Here is an 18,693-nt window from a genome sequence, read left to right as displayed (position 1 = left end):
AAGGATTTCAAAATTGTCACTTACAAACCCCTCAGTTCTCTGGTGGCATTTGCAAGATGTACTACATACTTGGAACTCTATGATGCTTTACTTCGCATCAAGGATTCGAAAAAATGTCCTGAGTGACAATATTGATGATGAAGATGGTAACATTAAGCGGAAGAACACCAAGGGCAGCTTTCTATTGGTTCCTGGCATAGTCAATTGTTCAAATGAAGCGGTTACAATCCTGGATCTTCTAGGGGAGTTCGAGTTCCAACACACCCCGTTTTAGGGCTAAATTCATCAGTAATTCCTATTTTCGTCCTTAAGGAAGTTCCAGCAACACCAGTGCTTGGAATTTCTTCCGATGCAATATTTATCACTACGACGAGGGAATACAATTTGTTACATATACGGTCTAACTAGTGGCCCCTCAAGCAACAAGTTTAGCTCAAAGAGCAGTCCTTTATCAGCCAAACTTACTCATGGAAATCGATCTATATCGACACTAGCATATGGATGTACCAACCACTATCAAGGTAATGATACCTAGTGTTTGGGAGTTGTCAACCTGTATCCAAGCTACTCAGTACCAGGATGACGGTGTACAGTGGTATACGTTAGAAAATATTAGAATGTCGGAGAAACGTCCAACAATGAGGAAGGTGGCAGGCAGGCAACCAGGGCAAAGGAAATTAGAATCGAGGTAATAGAAAAGCAGGTCGTGCAAGAGGAAAGCAGACATATGGCCGTGTTAACATATCACCCACTAAGATGCTAAAAGCAATCCTGACTTAATTAAGGGTACGCTAAACATCCTCACTCACTTTGCTAGTGTTTTGATTGACCCATGTGTCACCCACTATCATATCACCTTTGTTTTCTCAAACGACTTAACCACAAGGTACTCATATTGGGTGCGACATGGGAATCGCAATGCCACAAGGTGAAGTTTGTTATGTCTAGTAGGAAATAGAGGATGCCCGTTCTCATTGCCAATCAAATGATGTCAGTTAATCTTATTATGTTGGATATTGTGGGCTTGGATGTGATCTTAGCGATTGGTTACATCAAAATCATGCCTTGGTGGATTTCCGATCAGGCATGCCTATGGTCACTTTCATAAGAAAACATAGGAAACTGAAGCATGGATTAATCTCTGCCATACAGCTGAAACAAATGTTGTGAAAAGGCTGTGAAGGATTTTTTGCTCATGTCGCAGTGAAAGAAGGTAATCCGGTGTGACTTGAAGATGTGCACGTGGTCAACTGTTTCCTAACGTTTTTCTTGAAGATCTAACTGGTATACCGTCATCACTGTTCTAAAAATCGAGCTAGGCAGCTAGGTGGTGCTGAGGCGCTGGACAACATGTCGTCAATGCGATTATTTGAAAATCGTTCAACATATTGGCAAGACTATTATCGGTGTCTAGATGTCTGATGGGTGGGTTAGGTAGGCTAGGCGACCTTAGCGGTTTTGTAACTTAGAAAAAAATAACTTGCTGGACTGAAGAAAAGAGAGAGAGAGAGAGAGAGAGAGAGAGAGAGAGAGAGAGAGATGAGGGGGAAGGAAACAAATCTGCAATTTTGTTCTTGAAAGAAAAAGAGATAGCGCAGGAAGTTCAGGATTTCTTGAAACCATTGCCGTCAAAGATCACCACTACAATGACCACCATAATCAGTTGATTTTTGGGTTGGGTCGGTCAAGATCTGTGGGTTTGATGAGGATGAAGGCTTGTGTTAGAATCAAATTCGCGCACCACCATGTGTGGAGGAAGTGCTTTAAACTCAACTACCTGCAAAACAAAAAACAACCATGAGTAAGCCTAGGATCGGCAGGGGGAGGGGAGGTGATGAGTCAATAATATACTTTCCTATTCTTAGTATTAATTATTTTGGTAGAATTTTGATACTTTGATTTATATTTCTAATGTAGGACATGCGATATCCTCTTGAGCATAAAGTGATCCTATGGATGAATTTTGGAGTCATTCTAATTGGAGGATGTTCATGAGTCTTTCAAGATGATTGTAACAAAATTCCAGAATTTAATACCAAGTGGTTATTTTCTGGTGATTAAATAAAGGAGCAGCGTGCAGTGTTGTCAAAGTGATGTTTTGGGCTTATTTGAGCTTTTTGGCGCCCAAAATGATGACTTTTGGATTCAAGGCCTTCTGCAATTATGTTCAAGACATCTAAAGCTTTAATTCAAGCCTTTTGAGCTTGTTTTGGAACCCTAAAGATCTAGAAACGTAGCATTCTTTATGGTTGCCCAGATCTCCTAAAGTTAGAATACGAATGTATTTCATAGTTATCTTATTTTATAATGTTTCCTAGTTTTATTCTAAGACCCTTTCTAGGTAGGATTTTATCTTGTAGTAGTAAAAATAAGGCTATTTAGCCATTAGGTTAAGGGGATCAATTTGGAGAACTTTGCTAGGCTTTGAGGATTTGTACTCTTCTTTCAAGGTGTTTTCTATCCATGTTCTTAATAATAGTTTGTTTATGATTGCTTGTAACTAATTTCTTTTGCTAGGATGAGGCCACAAGCCTTAGCTAGATTATGTAGTTTTTTATTTTTATTTTTTTTATTTTTTTATTTTTAATTTTCTTATGATATTATGCATGCATGTTTTGAATTATTAATCATCGTCTTTGAAACTATTTACTTGTCTTGAAGATTGGCCACCATTAGGATATTTAGAAAAGTAATTTGATGCAATTTTGACAGAGGGCTAAGGCTTCCTGTGGCTAATATGTGTAACTTCACTTAGGATAGACGTCACGTCTTAAGGGTTGCATAGTTTTTCAAAAAGTTTCACAAAACTTAATGAGTCTTGCATGTTCACAATTGATCTAGACACACAGATGGGTTACATGTTAGATATACGGTCTATATTGAAGGTTCCAAGTAGGACATATATTAGGAAAACCTAACCTTCAAATTTGCATGGGTAATTCATAAGTAATTGGAAGATCTACATAGGATTGTTAAGGTAATAGTGGAACCCTAGTGCTTAAATTGATTTTCAAAACTATTTGCTTCTGTTTTCTTTACTTTGCCAATTTACTTAATTTTTTTAAATTAAATTCGTTTTCAATATTTTAGGTCATAAAATCAACTTGTTCCAAATTTTGTTTTCAAATAATTAATTCCGATTTGGTTTTAACATAAATATTCATTTAATCCCTGTGGAGAACGATCTTGCTAGAGCCAACTATACTATAATTACCTTGTACTCTTACAAGTATTTTAAGTGTTTTTATCCCAACTTTTGCAGGTGGTAAAAATCCTATCAAGAGGGTTATGTGATGTCCAAAGGCTCTTCAACAATCAAATTAGTAAATAGTTTTAGACTTAAGCAGTGTGCAAGAGAATTCAAGTGTTTAGATTGCATTACCAAAATGACCCTAGAAGGGTGTATTTATACCGTGGAGAGAGAGAGACATTTTTAGGATAAAACCCTTCGTTCTAAGTTGGTAGAATCCTAGAGGATCCAAAAGTAGATATTGGACTCTCTTAGGAGTTTGGATTAATTGCAGCACACGCCCATTCTTGGATTGTAGGAACTCCAAGACTTAAAAGATCTGATTGTGTCCATATTTTGATCAAATTGCGTATCTTGCGAAACAAGTATGGTCATCCGGTTGAGTAGCTAGGACCCCGCCTATTGTCCTGGAATAGGAAGATGGTGGCACCACTACTCCGTCTTTTCCAACTCTGCCCGGAGCCGATAAGTTTATGATCGGACTTCTGAGATAACTATATTCATATCAGCTTTACTCCGACCTTAGAAAATCATGGTCCCATTATTGCTCCAACTATTCATCTAAGAGGCAACTGGAATATGTACCGTTTAATCTTCTATCTTTATGTGCTGATCTGATTTTTGGCATTGAAGTAAAGGTGTTTCTGATTTAGACGTGTTGCCTTGAGCACCACATCATAAGCTTTACAATGATGAGACTCTGCGTTTGTCATGTGTGCATGAAAAACAAGAAATTTTGGTACATGGACATTGTGGATTAGAAGAAGTGGCAAATTGGCATAGATATATTGGCTTGGTTCCTACCAGACCCCGCACTGACCCAGAACATCTCAAATGACTTTGAATGAAGGCCTGACATTCTTCTTAGTTGTGAACCCTTATGAGTGAAAGGTGTAAGGAAAATGTTTGGTCGGTTAGGAATCTTGCTTGAGGACGCCATTGATCAAGAATGGAAGAATCTAAGGAAATTTTGAATTTGTATGTGAAGAAAGTTGGAGCCCTTTTTAGATTTGCAAGTTTGGGTAAAACAAGAGGAAAAATTTAATTATATACATCGCACAGTCGAGCCACCTAGTTGTTGGATGCAAAACTGATTCACTTTGGGATCAATGAATCTGACTGTTGAAATCATTGAAGAATATTAAAGGTAATGTTTTGTTTTTTGTGCGCACGCAATAGGCATAAAGTTGTATCATTGTGAACTTTATGGCACGACGCCTACGACTGCACTTTTGAATCCGGAATGTCCTCGCTACTCTCCAAGTATTAGATTACCACACGAAAATGGAAGATCAAACATTACACATTCCAATTCACTGGCATGGTCTTTGGATAACTATCAATCCTTAAAGGAAACAAGTTGCCTTTCCGAAGCATAGTTAGGGGTAACTATGGGACAATGATTTTCTTGGACCGGAGTAAGGCTAATTCGAATACAGTTACCTCAGAAGTCCGATCATAGACTCACCATCACCATGTTTCGAGGCAATAGGTGAAGTCTAAGCGACTTCGCTGGATAACCATGCTTGTTCTGCAAGACACACGATTTGATCCAAATATGGACACAATCAGATCCTTAAGTCTTGGAGTTCCTACAATCTAGGAATTGGTATGTATCACAAGTAGTCGCAACTTCTAAAATAGTGTAATAACTACTTCTAGATATCCCCTAGGATTCTACCAGCTTAGAACGAGGATTCTATCCTAAAAAGGTTTCCCTCACAACTGTATAAATACACATGTCTAGGTAATCTATGATGGTGTGATATATACACTTGAATTCTCTTGTCCACTGCTTGAGTCTAAAACAGTTCACTAACTTGACTAATGGGAAGCCTTTGTCGGCACAACCTCGCCACCCAGTTTTAGGCTTACTCACGGTTGTTTATTGTTTTGCAGGTAGTTGTCAAGCACTTCCTCCACACATGGTGGTGCGCGATTTGGTTCCAACAAGTGGGATTCGGTTCGTCTTCCCTTAGAATCTATGGAACTTCCTCATCTTGCACGGAAAACCTTCTTCTCATAACGCGATTATCGCTATTTTTATAAATTCATTTCACTTTTGCAAGGACTTCTAGCTAACCTTATAAATTTTTATGTAGATGTTTGTTCCTACTCGACATAGATTGTTTGATTTGGGATGTGCCTTGAATTTGCTCGACAAATTGTGCATGAATCGTCTTCTACATGTGTTGTACCCTTATCTCATTTCCCGTGACTGGCTCATGAGTAACAAGCACCCAAGCCTCAAGTAAAGCAACGTCTTCCTAGATCGACCAATTTGCTTTCTCACTCATTTGTTTTTGTAACAAAAGAATTTGGGAAGTGAAAAACAGATATAGAAGATTGTAGTACAAATAAATATTGAGTTGTTGTAGGGGAAGAAGAAGATGGTTGGGCATTTATTAAAAAATACTTTTATTTTCTATTTTTTTTTTTTACCGTTGGATTAATCCTGGCTATTGATTTTTATACACTTTGAAAATTAAATTAAATGAACCAAGTTGTGCCATGTGGCACAACAGTCAAATTTCAACAAAAAAAAAATTGTTGAAAACGACTAAGCCACTCAGAAGGAGCTGTTAGGCTCTATGGTGGTGCACATGGTGGCCCCCTTGTTTGCTTGGTGACGTCTTTCTCGATTAACTATTTTGGTATTTTACATACAAAATTAATAATTTAACATGTTTACAAGAAGTAGATCATTTTGGCAATCAAAATTGAAAATGGATCATTTGAACTAATATACCTTCTTCTTCTTGTTCTTAATTTTGTTTTGGTCTTTTTCTTTTTCAATTTTTCTTTTTTATTTTTATACAATGATATATTTACGCTAAGGCTTTCCACAACAATTAAGTGAGTTTGATTCCTATAAAACAATTGGTACAATGGTGTTAGTTTGATTCCAATCTACTATTCATTATTCTCTTCTCTCTCCTTATAAAGTTGGTCATTTGTTTTACAAAAATCAAGTTAATGAGTTCAATATATTGAACTAAATAATTAGAATCACTCTCATATAATTTAAAATTTTCATCCCTTTATAGGAGTTGATTCTAATAACTCTCATATAATTCAAATTTTCAACGCTTTGTAGCAGTTTAATTCCTTTAAAATTGGATTCAAACTCAATTTTTCGGTCTCGTGTGGAAGGCCTAAGGGATAGAGATTTGGGCTAAGTTGCACAATATACCAACAATAATAAATTAACATCGAACTTGTGACAACCCGTCCCGAATTAATATATATCTTATCCTCGAAAGCGAAATGACAATTTTATCCTTGAAGCGATGTGATGTGAATGTATAAGTGGGCTAAGGAAATGGACCAATTACTTCACCTCCTACTTTCTTGGGTCTAATTAAAATTGTAGGGTTGTTTTGGACCAAATGGTTAGCCTAAACTTGCAGCCCAATAGGATTTGAGGCAATTTAAAATTGCCCAATTCCGTGAGCCACACACACACACACTCACACACGTGCCTTCTCCTTGTTTCTCACTTCCTTTCTTAAACTCTCTTTCCGTCCGTACGATCAAACCCCTAACCTTCAAACATTGTCACACACTCATAGATCGAGTGTAAGGATAACATTATCGTGCTTCCCTCGACTTCACAAGTTGAGTTGTACCCTTGGTTGGAGGAGAGGATTTGCGGAACTCGAGATACCCGAGCTCCGGCAAGGAGTGTGAATTTCTTTGATGTGATCGCGAAGGTTTTAGATAGTTTTGAGACCTAAGAAGGTATTTTTCTAACTTCTCTAGTACGTTGGAACAATGTTAAAGTAGTTTTGACGTCGGGATACTCGGGTTTACCAAGTTAAAGGTTTAGACAGACGATCGAAAGATTTTCCGACCATATTCCGTTGATTTTGGAACCTTTGCAAGGTAAGATCGTGTTTTACTCGTTCAGAGCTTCAATTTGATATAAATTTCATGAAATTTGGTTGAAAAACGAGGAAGATATTGAAGTTTTACAATTTTCCAGTTTCCGGTGACACAGAGGTGGCCAATGCCGGATTCCGACGAACCATAAGAGAAGGAAGGAGAATATTTCTTCAACTTTGACGAAATATACTAACGGCGTTAGGTAAAAGTTAACGGCATATGCTACTATTTAACAGAATATTCCCTAACGGCGTTAAATATTTCGTCCGTGTGCCAGGCACGTGCTTGCGCGTGGCCGATGCGTGTGGCAGTGCCTAGGCCAGTGCGTGAGGGTGCGTGGGTCATCGAAAAATTATTCTGACAATATGGGGATGCTCGTGGTGTTGAGTAGGCCATGATGGTATATTCAAACACCCCAATTGAGCAACGTATGAGAAGTTATTACACGGTTTTGGTTATGTGCTAAAAATTAATGTTAAAATAGTTGTTTCACATATATGTGAGATGTTTTCGGAGGACGAGCGCAGCCAGGCGAGACTTGAGGGTTACGACCCTACTACATATCAGTGAGTGGGCTTTATATATATATACAGGCGTTTCCCAGAAACTGTTTTAAATGGAATTTCATTTAAAATGCCATGTCATTTTTCCTTTACATTTTAGCATATGCATTAGTATAGCTTTGCATAATATTGCATGATGCTGCGAAGGCCCAGGTAAGTTCAGGTGAGTATATATTGACGGTATGGTTGCATGGTAGTTGATTATGAGTTGATGCACACAGAGCTTATTGTCTTGCACCCCGATATTAGTGCTCCGCCCGAGGCCAGGTCCAACCTTTATGTGATCGTTCACCTCCTGCACCGTATGCTCACCTTGGATCCAAGGCAGGTGCCAGCCTGTCGTACAAACCACATTAGGTGGTTCCGACTTGTAGGTGACTTGCGATACTTTGCATAGCCTTCACGTGATCGTAACACTTAAGCGTATCTATTTACACCCAGCCAGTCGTACAGACCACATTAGGTGGTTCCGACTCATGTGTAGGTTTAATGTCGTACATGTCACATTAGGTGACTCTGACTGAATTTATGAGCAATAGGTTCAGCCGTACAGGTCACATTAGGTGACTCTGACTGGCATATCACTTTTGCATTGATTTATATCACCTGGCTTACATAATTACTGCTGAGTTAGTGACATGGCATATACCTGGTTTTCATACTCTTGAGCTTGATTTCTATAAATACATATGTATTACTATTTTCTGGGAAATTATACGGGTTTTACGGTGAGGAGTTATTACTTTTGGAAAGAGAAATGGTTTTTAAAAGCTTTGTTTTTGCCCACTCACGTTTTCTGTTTTGCGCCCCTCCAGGTTCTAGTTAGATGTTCGTGTTGGTGGCTCACGAGGATTCTATGGCGGTTCTGATAGACTCTAAGTAAGGTAGGGTTTTCTTTCATATCCTGTATAATTAGTATTTAGCCTGCTGGACTGCACTTAGGTTATCTATGCTCTGAGGATGTGTATACATTCTTTAATCATCTTCACTCGCACTTCTATACTTACCTAGTGTAAATTAGTTAGTTTTGGTTTTTAATTACTCACACTTTCGTATCTTTATCACTTCCGCACTGTGCTCATGGCTACGTCACCCTCACATGACGGCCAGCATGCCTCGAATTAGGTCGGGGTGTGTCAACACAATATATAAGAGTCAAACGTAAAACCTTTTCTACCTACAAGTGAAGCCAATTATTTTTCAGAAAATTTTGATTATGGTCATTGAAAAATATTCATTCTAGAATAAAACCTTGTGAAAGATTAAAAAGCTAAACGCTAGTCCTTGACATTTAATTGTAATTTTTTTATTAATTAGATTGTAATAATAATTATTGAGTTTGTTTTGTGTGTAGGTTATTTATTGATCCTTACATGCAATTAAAAATTTGTCCATCCCATAATAAGAAAAGTTATATATCATCAACTATTCTTGCGTGAATTTCTCCATATATATGTATATGCATATTATGTACCTATATATGTTTATATACTATAGTTACGTACTGATACATTTGTACCAAAACTTATATACCAATATTTCTATAATGTAAGTGTACCAAAGTTTAGGTAAAAATATATGATTTATTTTTAAACATAAATTGTTTTTGCATTGATGTTGACTTTGCTAATATAAGTTTGTTACGCTCACAAACACTGAATTAGTTTCTTTTTCTTTTTTTTTAAATTATAAAAATTGAATTTTTAATAATTTTTTTATCTATTAATATGATTGAAAAAGAATAAAAATTCCTGAATTATGGATGGTGGAAATTTCAGATGGAAAGTAATGTGGTAAAGTAAAGTGCTTAAATATGGTAAGTTTCTAAAATAGAGACTTTTTTATTTTTTTTACACCACTTTAGAAAGAATTTTATTTAAGCTCTAAAATTTAAAAATCTCTATTTTTTTTTTACAATTTATTAATAATTATATAAATAAATTGGTACCAAACTTGTCATTCACGAGATTCGAATTTAAAACATTCTATTAATAAACCAAAAAATTATTATTAAACCTTATTACAAATAGCAGTGAAGAAGAATACTTTAATCACCTTTTTGGGCTTAATTACTAAGGAAAAAAATCAATTCAAATATAACTTCTTGAAAACAACTAAAATTCTTTGTTTGATATAATGACATGCTCTTCCCGAGAAAAAGTAATGTTTGAAAGGGTGCGATTTTACTAAATCATGTTGATCATTTTATTTATTTTTAAGAAAACTAAAAAAAATAATTTGAAAATTTTGAGTTTTAATGATAAGGATAAAATAAAATGTAAAGTAAATAGTACTAGGATTTATTTTTTAATGTAAAAATATGGTTTCTTATTAAAGTGAACAGTACCGAGAACTTTTCGTTAAAATTCTTTTATTTTTATTAAGTAAATTTAAATATTAAAATTTACGTTTAACATTAAATTTAAATTTTATTTGATAATAATAAATAGAATGATGAGCGTTGAGTAAAAATATTTCGTGTCTTAAAAGATAAAAACAGTAATAGAAGAGTACACCACAAGACTTCTCAGCCCCTTCTCCCTGCAGGTTTCAGTTGCTCCATTTCCACTGTAAAAAGATTTCCATCCCCTCACTTCTTCCAACACAAGCAATAAAACAAGAACGTGTAGGAAAAGAAGAGAACTGATTCTGATCTCCTTTGTTTCGTTTGAATAGGTAAAAATTATGATTCTTCGTTATCTTGGAAAGCTTCTTTCGAGCTATCTACTTGTTTTGGTTTGTGCGTTCAAGGTTTTTCATGCCATGCCTCAACTTAGCAGTAATTATGTCCATTGAAATGTGCAAAGCTAAAGGCTAAACCCTAACCCTAGTTTTATCATCTACTCCATTTCTATTATTTTTCTTCTGTCTGATGCATTGCATGCTTGTCTTAATCGTCGGATCGTTTCTTTTCTAACTACTCACAGTCATACATGTAACCCTAATTTTATTTGCTCTTAATCTGTTTGTGCAGTTGCTTTCTTGAGCTTTGTGGGGGGAAAAAAGGCGCACTGCAAGTCTGCAAGGCAATTTCTTTTTTAACCCAAATTGTTTATGTAAGTTTTGGTTTAAAAAAAAAATTTGAATGATACAATGGAAGATTGGTGATACCAGTCTGGAAAAATAGTAATTTTTATTTTTTGTTGAAATTTTCTAGAAGCAGGAGGACCTCTCAGTAGAAACATGGCTCTTACATCCACCAGCAATGAATCGGCTGACGCTGACGCCAACGCCAAGGCTCTTGACAGATTGAACCACCTGAAGGAGCAAATAGGCACTGAAACTACAAATTTTCAAGTACTTATCCCTGATTCGACTTCCCAACACTTTATCTTAGGTCCTGCTCTGAAATCCACAAAAAGGTTACCTGATTGTTATAATAGTGAGTTTCCTAAGCGGAAAACTGAAGAGTTTCTTATAAACAATCAAAATGCCAAATTCTACGAAAGGTTTTATGAACACCGTGGTTTGTGGCCTACTAACGACCCTAATTGGGTCCCTTGGTTTGAAAGAGTCGAAGATCAAAAAGGGTACATTTGGCATAAAGCGGGAATATATGATATTCTCCAATTCTCTAAGTTTTCCATCCCTTTCAATCGTTCCTTAGTACTTGCTGCACTCTGCTTTTGGTCAACTTCCACAAACGCTTTTCATCTTCGTCATGGTCCCCTTACTATTACTCTGTTAGATCTTAGTGCTTTGCTAGGACTTAGACCAGATGGTCCCCAGTTTGATGCTCTCGTTGCTAATTCCATCTCCATTCCGGATGATAACTTTGGCATTCGAATTACAAAGAACTCCTCTTTTTCTTCCTTTATTAAAGAACATAACAAAATTGAGGGCCTTGTGACAGATGAAGAGCATATAGCATTTCTTCACTACTGGCTTTGTCGTTACCTACTTTGTTCTCGTTCGTTCAAGATTGTTACATCCAATTTACCCTTGGCTGTGGCTTTATCTAGGGGTGAGCCGTACGCTTTAGGACCCCTTGTTCTTGGTTACTTGTATAGAGGGATAAAGGACTTGCTTGATTCAGAGTTGGGTGCTTCTGGTGGTCCGATTTGGATTCTTCAACTTTGGCTTCACGCATACTTTCCTAAAGTACGTCCCAGTTGCTTTTCAGTTCCCAACCTCACTTGTGAAGGACTGAAATATGTAGTTTTTGAAGGACCTGAGTTTTCCTTTCACGATTGTTTATTGTACCTGTGCCACTTAGACACAGAAGAGAACTTTAACTTCATGCCATATTCAAAGTCAGATGCTTTACCTCGATGGTTGATCTTTCCTCAGTCTGAAATGACCAAAACTGGAATTTCTACAATCCTGGACATGTGGGCAAGCTTTCTGGTTAGCCGTGATCTTCCTGGTTGTATCACTTGTGGAAAATCTGGAAAAAAAATTTGTGGTGTGGAAGCATATTGCCCAAATCTCTGTGCCCGTCAGTTCGGCTTGATTCAGGACATTCCTGCTCCCCCTTTCTTTTCTTTCAATACAGACTTTTCTGAGAGGACAGTGTTTCAAAGTTCTGAACAATTCCAGGAGCTTGAGGCTACCACATCTCACTTGTTCAAGAAACTTAAATTTGTTCCATTTTCACTTCTACCTAGAGCCACCTCATCGTTCAAAGGCTGGTGGGCAAAATACTATGAGGAAGTGTTTCCTCGTGATCAAGATTTAATCCATCTTTTCAAGCTTCATGACTTGGACCAGAACAGACCACTTCCTCCCCTTAAGTCAAATGATGCTTTGAAGAAGCGTAAAGGTACGTTCAATCCAAAATACTTGCCTAATCAATTGTGTGAGACAGTTTATCTATCAACTATTATACTAATACTAATGAATTACTGCAACAAAATTGTAAGGGCTGATGGATCAAGTATCTTAATTTAATTTGTACTCCACTTTATTCAGATTGCTTTTAAGTTTATGGGTTGGTCAACCTGCTTACGTTTTTAAGGCTTCAATAGTTGTTACATGAGTTGACCTTTCCGATGGCTGACTACGTTTGAAGGCTTCAATATTTGATCTTCAAAATTCGTAACTTTCTCTTCTCATTCTTGTTTATGCAGAGTCAACCCTTATACAAACTGAACGCCCCAGTTCTGATCGACTGCAAGTACACCCACCAGAAAAAAGAATCAAATGTGTGGCTCCGCAAGTTGAGGATGGAAAAGAAGCAAATCCTCTGCCTACTTTTCAATGCTTGAGTGGACGAGGGAGAGCTCATTGTAAGAAAAGAACGACCAAAAAAGCATTTCAGTTTTTGAGAAGTATAATAAAGGGGAATTATCTATCTCATGCCAACCCAACTGAGGCAAAGGTTTTGGCAAGCCAAGGAACCACTCATCAATCCAAAAATGAATCCGAGATTAGACGAGGCAAAAGTTTTGGAAAGACAAGGATAACCAAAGAAGAAGTGCACCGGCTTTTGGTTAATCTAACAAAGTCCGATTCTGAATTCTATTCTCAGGCTAAGCAAGCCATCTATGAGAAAAGCACGAGTACTCCTCTGTCAAAAAGACAACAATCTGATATAGATATGCAACACATTGCTGAAGTAACTGAATATAACAGTACTCCTAAGCTGGAAGATGTGCCACCTACTGAGGTTGCGGATGCTTCAAATGCGAAGCTTCCTAGTCAAATTTCATCTCCTCCCAGTGAAGAATCAGCTGAATCTCGGCCTCCTCAAGGAGCTCAATCCCCGCTTCAAGCAGTGTCATCTCATCCAAATACTATAAGTAAAGAAAGTGGTTCCTACCGCTCCCGTTTTCATGACAATCTTGATGTCAAGGTAATTTGTATCTATCTCGACTATTTCGTATCCACTTTTATGTTATGATGCTTACTGATTCTTACTTTAGATGTCAAAGCCCCTGCATTCTGCCCGAGCTTTGGACTTTCTGGATACTTATCTCCATCATCATCCAGATGCTTGTCTCTTGGCTATAACTGACGATGCTCCCATTCCTGATTCCTATGAGATTTCTCAAGCCAAGGCCAAGATCCAAAGTATCACCACACTCTCTCTGGATGAAGTCATGGAAATTGAATGTTTACGGAACTTGAAGTCGTCATTGGAAATCTTGCTAAACGCCTATGACCAAACTGAAGTTGAGTATGCGAACATTGAAAATGTCCAGGTGAAGCTTGCTTCTGTGAAGTCCAAGTACCACAAGGCCAATGGAGCCGTAGCTGAAGTTAGAAAAAAATTTAATCAGAAGATAGCACTGGAACAAGAAGTAGAAGTCTACAATCGCCTTTTTTCAAAAGCTCAAGCGGATGAAGAAAAGTTGCAAGCTTGCATCATTGTGCAAAAATCAAGGGTTGAAGAGCTTGAGAAAAAATTGATTGAAGAAAAAGCTAATTTGGAGAAATTGGAGGAGTTAAATTCCAACCACAAAACCGAAATGGATGAGTTCCGTTGCAAGCTTGAGCGCAGCCAGAAGCTGCTTCTGGATCATTGTATGCAGGATAAAACTTGGGTGAAGAAAGCTATGCAGGCCAAAAACGATTTTAAATCGATGGAAGCAACTTGGGTTCAGATCCAACAATTGCTTTCCTTAATTAGTGTTCAGAAAACGGGGGAAGCAAACCCTTGAAGGTTTGGAAAATAAATGCAGTCATGGTAGAACTCAACTTCCTTACCTAGTCTTGTAAAGATATTTTGTTAGTTTATATCTCAACTACTGTAGACATGACAGAAATTTTGTTAGTGTACTCCGAAGAACTTTTAACCTTTAATCTTGGATGCCGTCTTTGTTGAAGGGAGGTCATCCTGCTGCTTGTGATCGCTGGTGCGTCGTTGCAGTACAGGTGTTTAAGGTGAGATGCAAGTTCTTACAATCTAATCGATATGAGATTCATCTTCTTTCCCTGATGTATTAACATAGATTTCACAGTTTGTACTCTTTATATGACACGCATATATGTACTACTCAATTTTTGGATTTTTTTTCCTCTTAAGCGTCGACAATGACTACATTCCTGTTATATTATAATAAACTGTTTGACATATGCCTTGCTTTCTCAATATACAAAACAAAATTGTGTTCTTGCATCTCATGCATACTTTCTCTTTGATGTCAAGGTGCCGCCATTTGCGGAGTAAGATTCACCAACTGTTGTGCTATTTCTCATGCAGCTTCTCAGGTTACCCCTGTTTGAATGGCATTCGCTCCCAACTCCGCGGAAAATCTCCTCCCCACTGTGGCCTGCAGGTTTGGCATGAGAGACTCTATCTTGCTACCGACTTTTTACTATTTTGGAGATAATACGCGAACGGTTATGTTTAGCTGCAAACACTTTGGAAGTTTAGTATGCACAGTCCGTGTCTTGTGATCCATGTAGCTTACAAGTGTGTGACCGTCGCGTTGCTTGCATGAACATGATTTTATCTTGGAATAGAGAACTACCGTAAGCCGATTTTGTACAATTTACTTGAGTGATGTCAAAACTCTTGTTCAAGTTTGTCATGCCGTCTTACTAACCAAGCGGCGGAGTCTGGACTTTCCCCCGAGAGAGACGCATTTTAATTGTAAACCTCGTCCTTGGGTCACAAGTACAATGCGCATCCAAGATTGCACGTCACCTGTAACATCTTAAATAATCACCAAATGCAACAATTTTTTCCGCACACGAAAAATCCATCACAATCCACCAAGTTCACAAAATGTTGCAATTTCATCAGACTGATTTTCTTCAGAGCCCAAAAGAAACAATCCAGCACAAATATAAAGTAAATACAATCTTTTCCCATTACAACTTTCAACACAAAGGTGTGTTTGATTCTTATTGTAGAACTGGAACAACGGTTATTATCTTTGCTTCCGAGAGCAAGCCATGTTTAAGATCGTCTCTCGTTCTTTTCTTGCCACCACTCAAGGAACTTGGTTTGTGCAGCCAAGGTGTCGAACCTGTAGAGTTGCAGCCAGTGATTTGCAACTTCCTGCCCAAATGTCCAGCCAAAAACACCTCCAGCTAGAAGGGACAGTCCAGCACCTGTCAAGTGCAAAAGGGTTCAGAAACCAGATCCTCCCATCCATAACATAATGTTTTCTAAAAGAACCTATCGTCAATTGTCATGCTCCTGATTGAAACATATGAAGATTGCAAGTTAAAATTCCTAGACAGAGGTCATATGCATCACCGAGCGATAGCACTCATCTGTTGTAATACACTACAACATGTAATATAGGAATAAGGTTGATTCCTACCAAGACATGTTACTAATATCTTCACATCCTATTCTGTATACACGAGCATAAGCTCACTCAAATAGACAAAGGGAATATTTGCATCATAACCTACCGCTGCTTTATGATTCCCTACCAAAGCTTGAATGCTTAATCTTAATTTGCTTTCAACAATGACGGCTACAGATTAAATAAAGTCCGGCTCTTGGAAAGGGAAACAGTTGAAACAAGAACCTAGATTACAAGGAAAATTTCTTCCACTGCATACGAACCTTGAGATTACAGGACACCACAAAATAACCAATGAGACAAAGTCCTTGATGAAAGAAGGTAGTTTATTGGAAACACGGCACACCCATGTACACCCCCCAAAGAATACAGAAACCAATAAAGGAAAGGGTAAAATTCGTGCACTAAGTATACCCAAATTTTTTCAGAAATTTATGCTTCAAGAATATAGATAGACAATGCAGGCCAAGTGGAATGGAAAAAACAAAACATAAGAAAGAAATAATGAACTATTCATACGATATTTTCTTTTTGCCACTGATAGAAATCAATGTCAGTCCATCTTATCATACCCAGTTATAGGCACTATCATTTTCATAAGTAGCATTTTTGCCAGTGAACACAAACTGAGTACATCAATAAGATATCAAGATGTGTTGATGTGTCCAATTATTAGATATGCATATTTTATTCATCCACAAATTTGAAAGGTTGTTTAAAGAAAATGTTGAACTGTAAAGCAAAAAAAAATGTCAGGCCGAACTGAAGAAGTGGTGCTATAATTAGAGATCCAACTAATAGCCAGCTTAATAAGTGAAGGTAAAAACAAGGAACCAGATACATCTGATCCTTGTGCAGCACTTCTTCATATAGAATCGTAAACCCTAAAATAAAAGGCAAATTGTTACCATGTAAACTCCTTGAATATTTCCACGCAAAGCCAGCAGTTGATACCGCTCCAATAACACTTCCTGTAAGACCAAAGTTCACTGCTTCCCTAGCAGTCTTCAGCTGTGAAACAAAAAAGTGTTAACTCAGCTATTCAAAGAAAACACACCTTAGCTGTACAGAAAATGCATCATTGAACCATAAGACGAGACTCGGATATCATATTAGCAGACATCTTCTCAAGTTGCAGGCAAAATAACTGGGTTACCAGAAAATAGTATAATACATGATTGGAACAGTGTTGGTGGAGTCAAGATTAGCAAATGGTAATTGTTTGCATTTAGAAAACCTTTCATTTTTGTCTTGAACAAGAAATACAAAGCCACTTCTTTTTTCTTTTGAACAAGCGACATTATTTACACTAAGGGGGAGGGGGTGGGCTTAGCCTCAAAATGGGCTAGCAATAATGTGGTTCAAATCTGCCTTTGGCGAGAATCGAACCTAAGACCTCTCACTTACAAGTGAAGAGGAATATCATTAGACCGCAGTACTAAGTGGCACAAAGCCACTACTTAGAGCTGCAAAAGAATAAATAAGAAATCTAAATATATAAGGTAAACAAAATCAGATATGCTTTTCCACTTCATTTATGCTGCATTTCAGGTGGAGGCCGGTGGCAACATAAATATGAAAAGATACCAAAAAGAAGAGAATAGCAATTTAGACGTGTTTCTTTTCCACACTGGAAATACAAAATACAGTTTGTTTGGAGTGAACCTCAATAATTTCTGAGGGCAAGACTGATTAGTTGTTTACTTGCTTGCTCAGGTAACTAGACAAAATCTTTTAACAATCAAGAATCTTGACTGTTTCCACGAATAACCAGACATGTCTGCTTACAAAGCATTTTCAAAGGGTCCAAAACAAAATTCCACCAGAAATACATGACAGAAAATAAGGACGGAGTCTCCAGCCACATAGCTCTTTGCTTTCTCTACTAGTTCATACGCATCAGTTTGATTTCAGGTTCGTTACTCCTTCTCTTCAAAACATCGTTAAACTAAAATTCAAATCCAAACACTGCATGTCTCTTATTTTGATTACTTTCATGCCAAAAGAACAACAGTCTCGAATCAAATCTAATGCAAATTTCTGAAGATCCATTCATCGTTTTGCCTAAGCCATTTAAACGCCCCGCCCGTAGACCATCCAGACATTAAAGCACCAACCTCACTCATTCGTAACCGAAAGGCACCAAGCATAAACAATAAGCGAAAAAATAATGAAACGACAGACGGAAAAATACCTCACCCAGATGAATACATCAACTCAAACCAACATTATTCATCTCGAAAAAAGAAAGGGGGCACAGCTCCAAAATGAAATCAAGAAATTAGACAAAAAGGGGCACACCACCAAAATTGAATCAAGGAGAAAAATTAACAAATACCCAGATAAAAAAACAGAAAGAAGATCAAAACAGAAACAAAAATACGTACACCCTGATCCACAAAGGTCAGAAAAACACGAAATCAAAGACACCCATATACCCTAAACAATTATAAACAGGAATAAAATGGAAGAAAGACAGAAGGGTAAGAAATTACAGCGGAGCCATTGACAGGATCGAGAGCAATGAAGGCTTCGACGTCGGAGTCGGACCAGGGAGGGAGGGGCTTGTCCCGCTTGACGAACTTGGAGTAGTTGTTGAGGAAGGAGAATCGCTCGCACCAGAAATCCTTGTAACCCTCCCAATGCTTTGTAACGAAGGACAGTGAAGGAGACGAAGATGAATCGGCCATGGTAACCCTCTATTCCTCTTGTTCGCTTGGTCGTAGAAAATGTAGATTTCTCTCGTTAATTTTCGCATCTGATTACACCAACCAGATCATGTGTTTATAAA

General features: G+C 37.5%; 2 protein-coding genes across 4 annotated transcripts; one reads left to right on the top strand and one right to left on the bottom strand.

Moving 5' to 3' along the window:
• Positions 1-10,210: 10,210 nt before the first annotated feature.
• On the top strand, positions 10,211-15,133 carry LOC148692950 (uncharacterized). 3 transcript variants are annotated; one of them, XM_088680018.1, is made up of 7 exons: positions 10,211-10,374; positions 10,673-10,754; positions 10,856-12,460; positions 12,768-13,492; positions 13,563-14,326; positions 14,467-14,523; positions 14,843-14,981. In XM_088680018.1, the coding sequence occupies exons 3-5, from the start codon at positions 10,882-10,884 to the stop codon at positions 14,298-14,300; spliced, it is 3,042 nt and encodes a 1,013-aa protein (XP_088536144.1). In that variant the 5' UTR covers positions 10,211-10,374; positions 10,673-10,754; positions 10,856-10,881; the 3' UTR covers positions 14,301-14,326; positions 14,467-14,523; positions 14,843-14,981. The 3 variants fall into 3 exon arrangements, with proteins under 3 accessions (XP_088536144.1, XP_088536142.1, XP_088536143.1); XM_088680016.1 differs by lacking the exon at positions 10,211-10,374 and having other exon boundaries at positions 10,623-10,754; XM_088680017.1 differs by lacking the exon at positions 10,211-10,374 and having other exon boundaries at positions 10,623-10,754; positions 13,563-14,523; positions 14,843-15,133.
• Positions 15,134-15,362: 229 nt separating this feature from the next.
• LOC137742177 (succinate dehydrogenase subunit 6, mitochondrial) lies at positions 15,363-18,693 on the bottom strand. The gene is made up of 3 exons (XM_068481963.2): positions 18,398-18,693; positions 16,811-16,913; positions 15,363-15,699 (listed from the first exon to the last, which is right to left on the bottom strand). Exons 1-3 carry the CDS (start codon positions 18,590-18,592, stop codon positions 15,545-15,547), a joined length of 453 nt encoding a protein of 150 aa, XP_068338064.2. The 5' UTR covers positions 18,593-18,693; the 3' UTR covers positions 15,363-15,544.

Source organism: Pyrus communis, chromosome 11 (assembly GCF_041283825.1).
Source record: "Pyrus communis isolate YQ-2024b chromosome 11, ASM4128382v1, whole genome shotgun sequence".
NCBI lineage: Eukaryota > Viridiplantae > Streptophyta > Magnoliopsida > Rosales > Rosaceae > Pyrus > Pyrus communis.
The sequence above is the reverse complement of the archived record's forward strand: the minus strand, read 5'-3'. Positions and strand labels throughout refer to the sequence as shown.

Excerpts from the sequence above, each read along its gene's own strand:
- LOC148692950 (XM_088680017.1), top strand. The coding sequence starts at position 10,882 with ATGGCTCTTACATCCACCAGCAATGAATCGGCTGACGCTGACGCCAAC. Across the intron at positions 12,461-12,767 it reads TGCTTTGAAGAAGCGTAAAG|AGTCAACCCTTATACAAACT; the intron begins GTACGTTCAATC and ends TTGTTTATGCAG. Across the intron at positions 13,493-13,562 it reads ATGACAATCTTGATGTCAAG|ATGTCAAAGCCCCTGCATTC; the intron begins GTAATTTGTATC and ends TTCTTACTTTAG.
- LOC137742177 (XM_068481963.2), bottom strand. The coding sequence starts at position 18,592 with ATGGCCGATTCATCTTCGTCTCCTTCACTGTCCTTCGTTACAAAGCAT. Across the intron at positions 16,914-18,397 it reads ATCCTGTCAATGGCTCCGCT|CTGAAGACTGCTAGGGAAGC; the intron begins GTAATTTCTTAC and ends TTTGTTTCACAG. Across the intron at positions 15,700-16,810 it reads ATATTCAAGGAGTTTACATG|GTGCTGGACTGTCCCTTCTA; the intron begins GTAACAATTTGC and ends TGCACTTGACAG.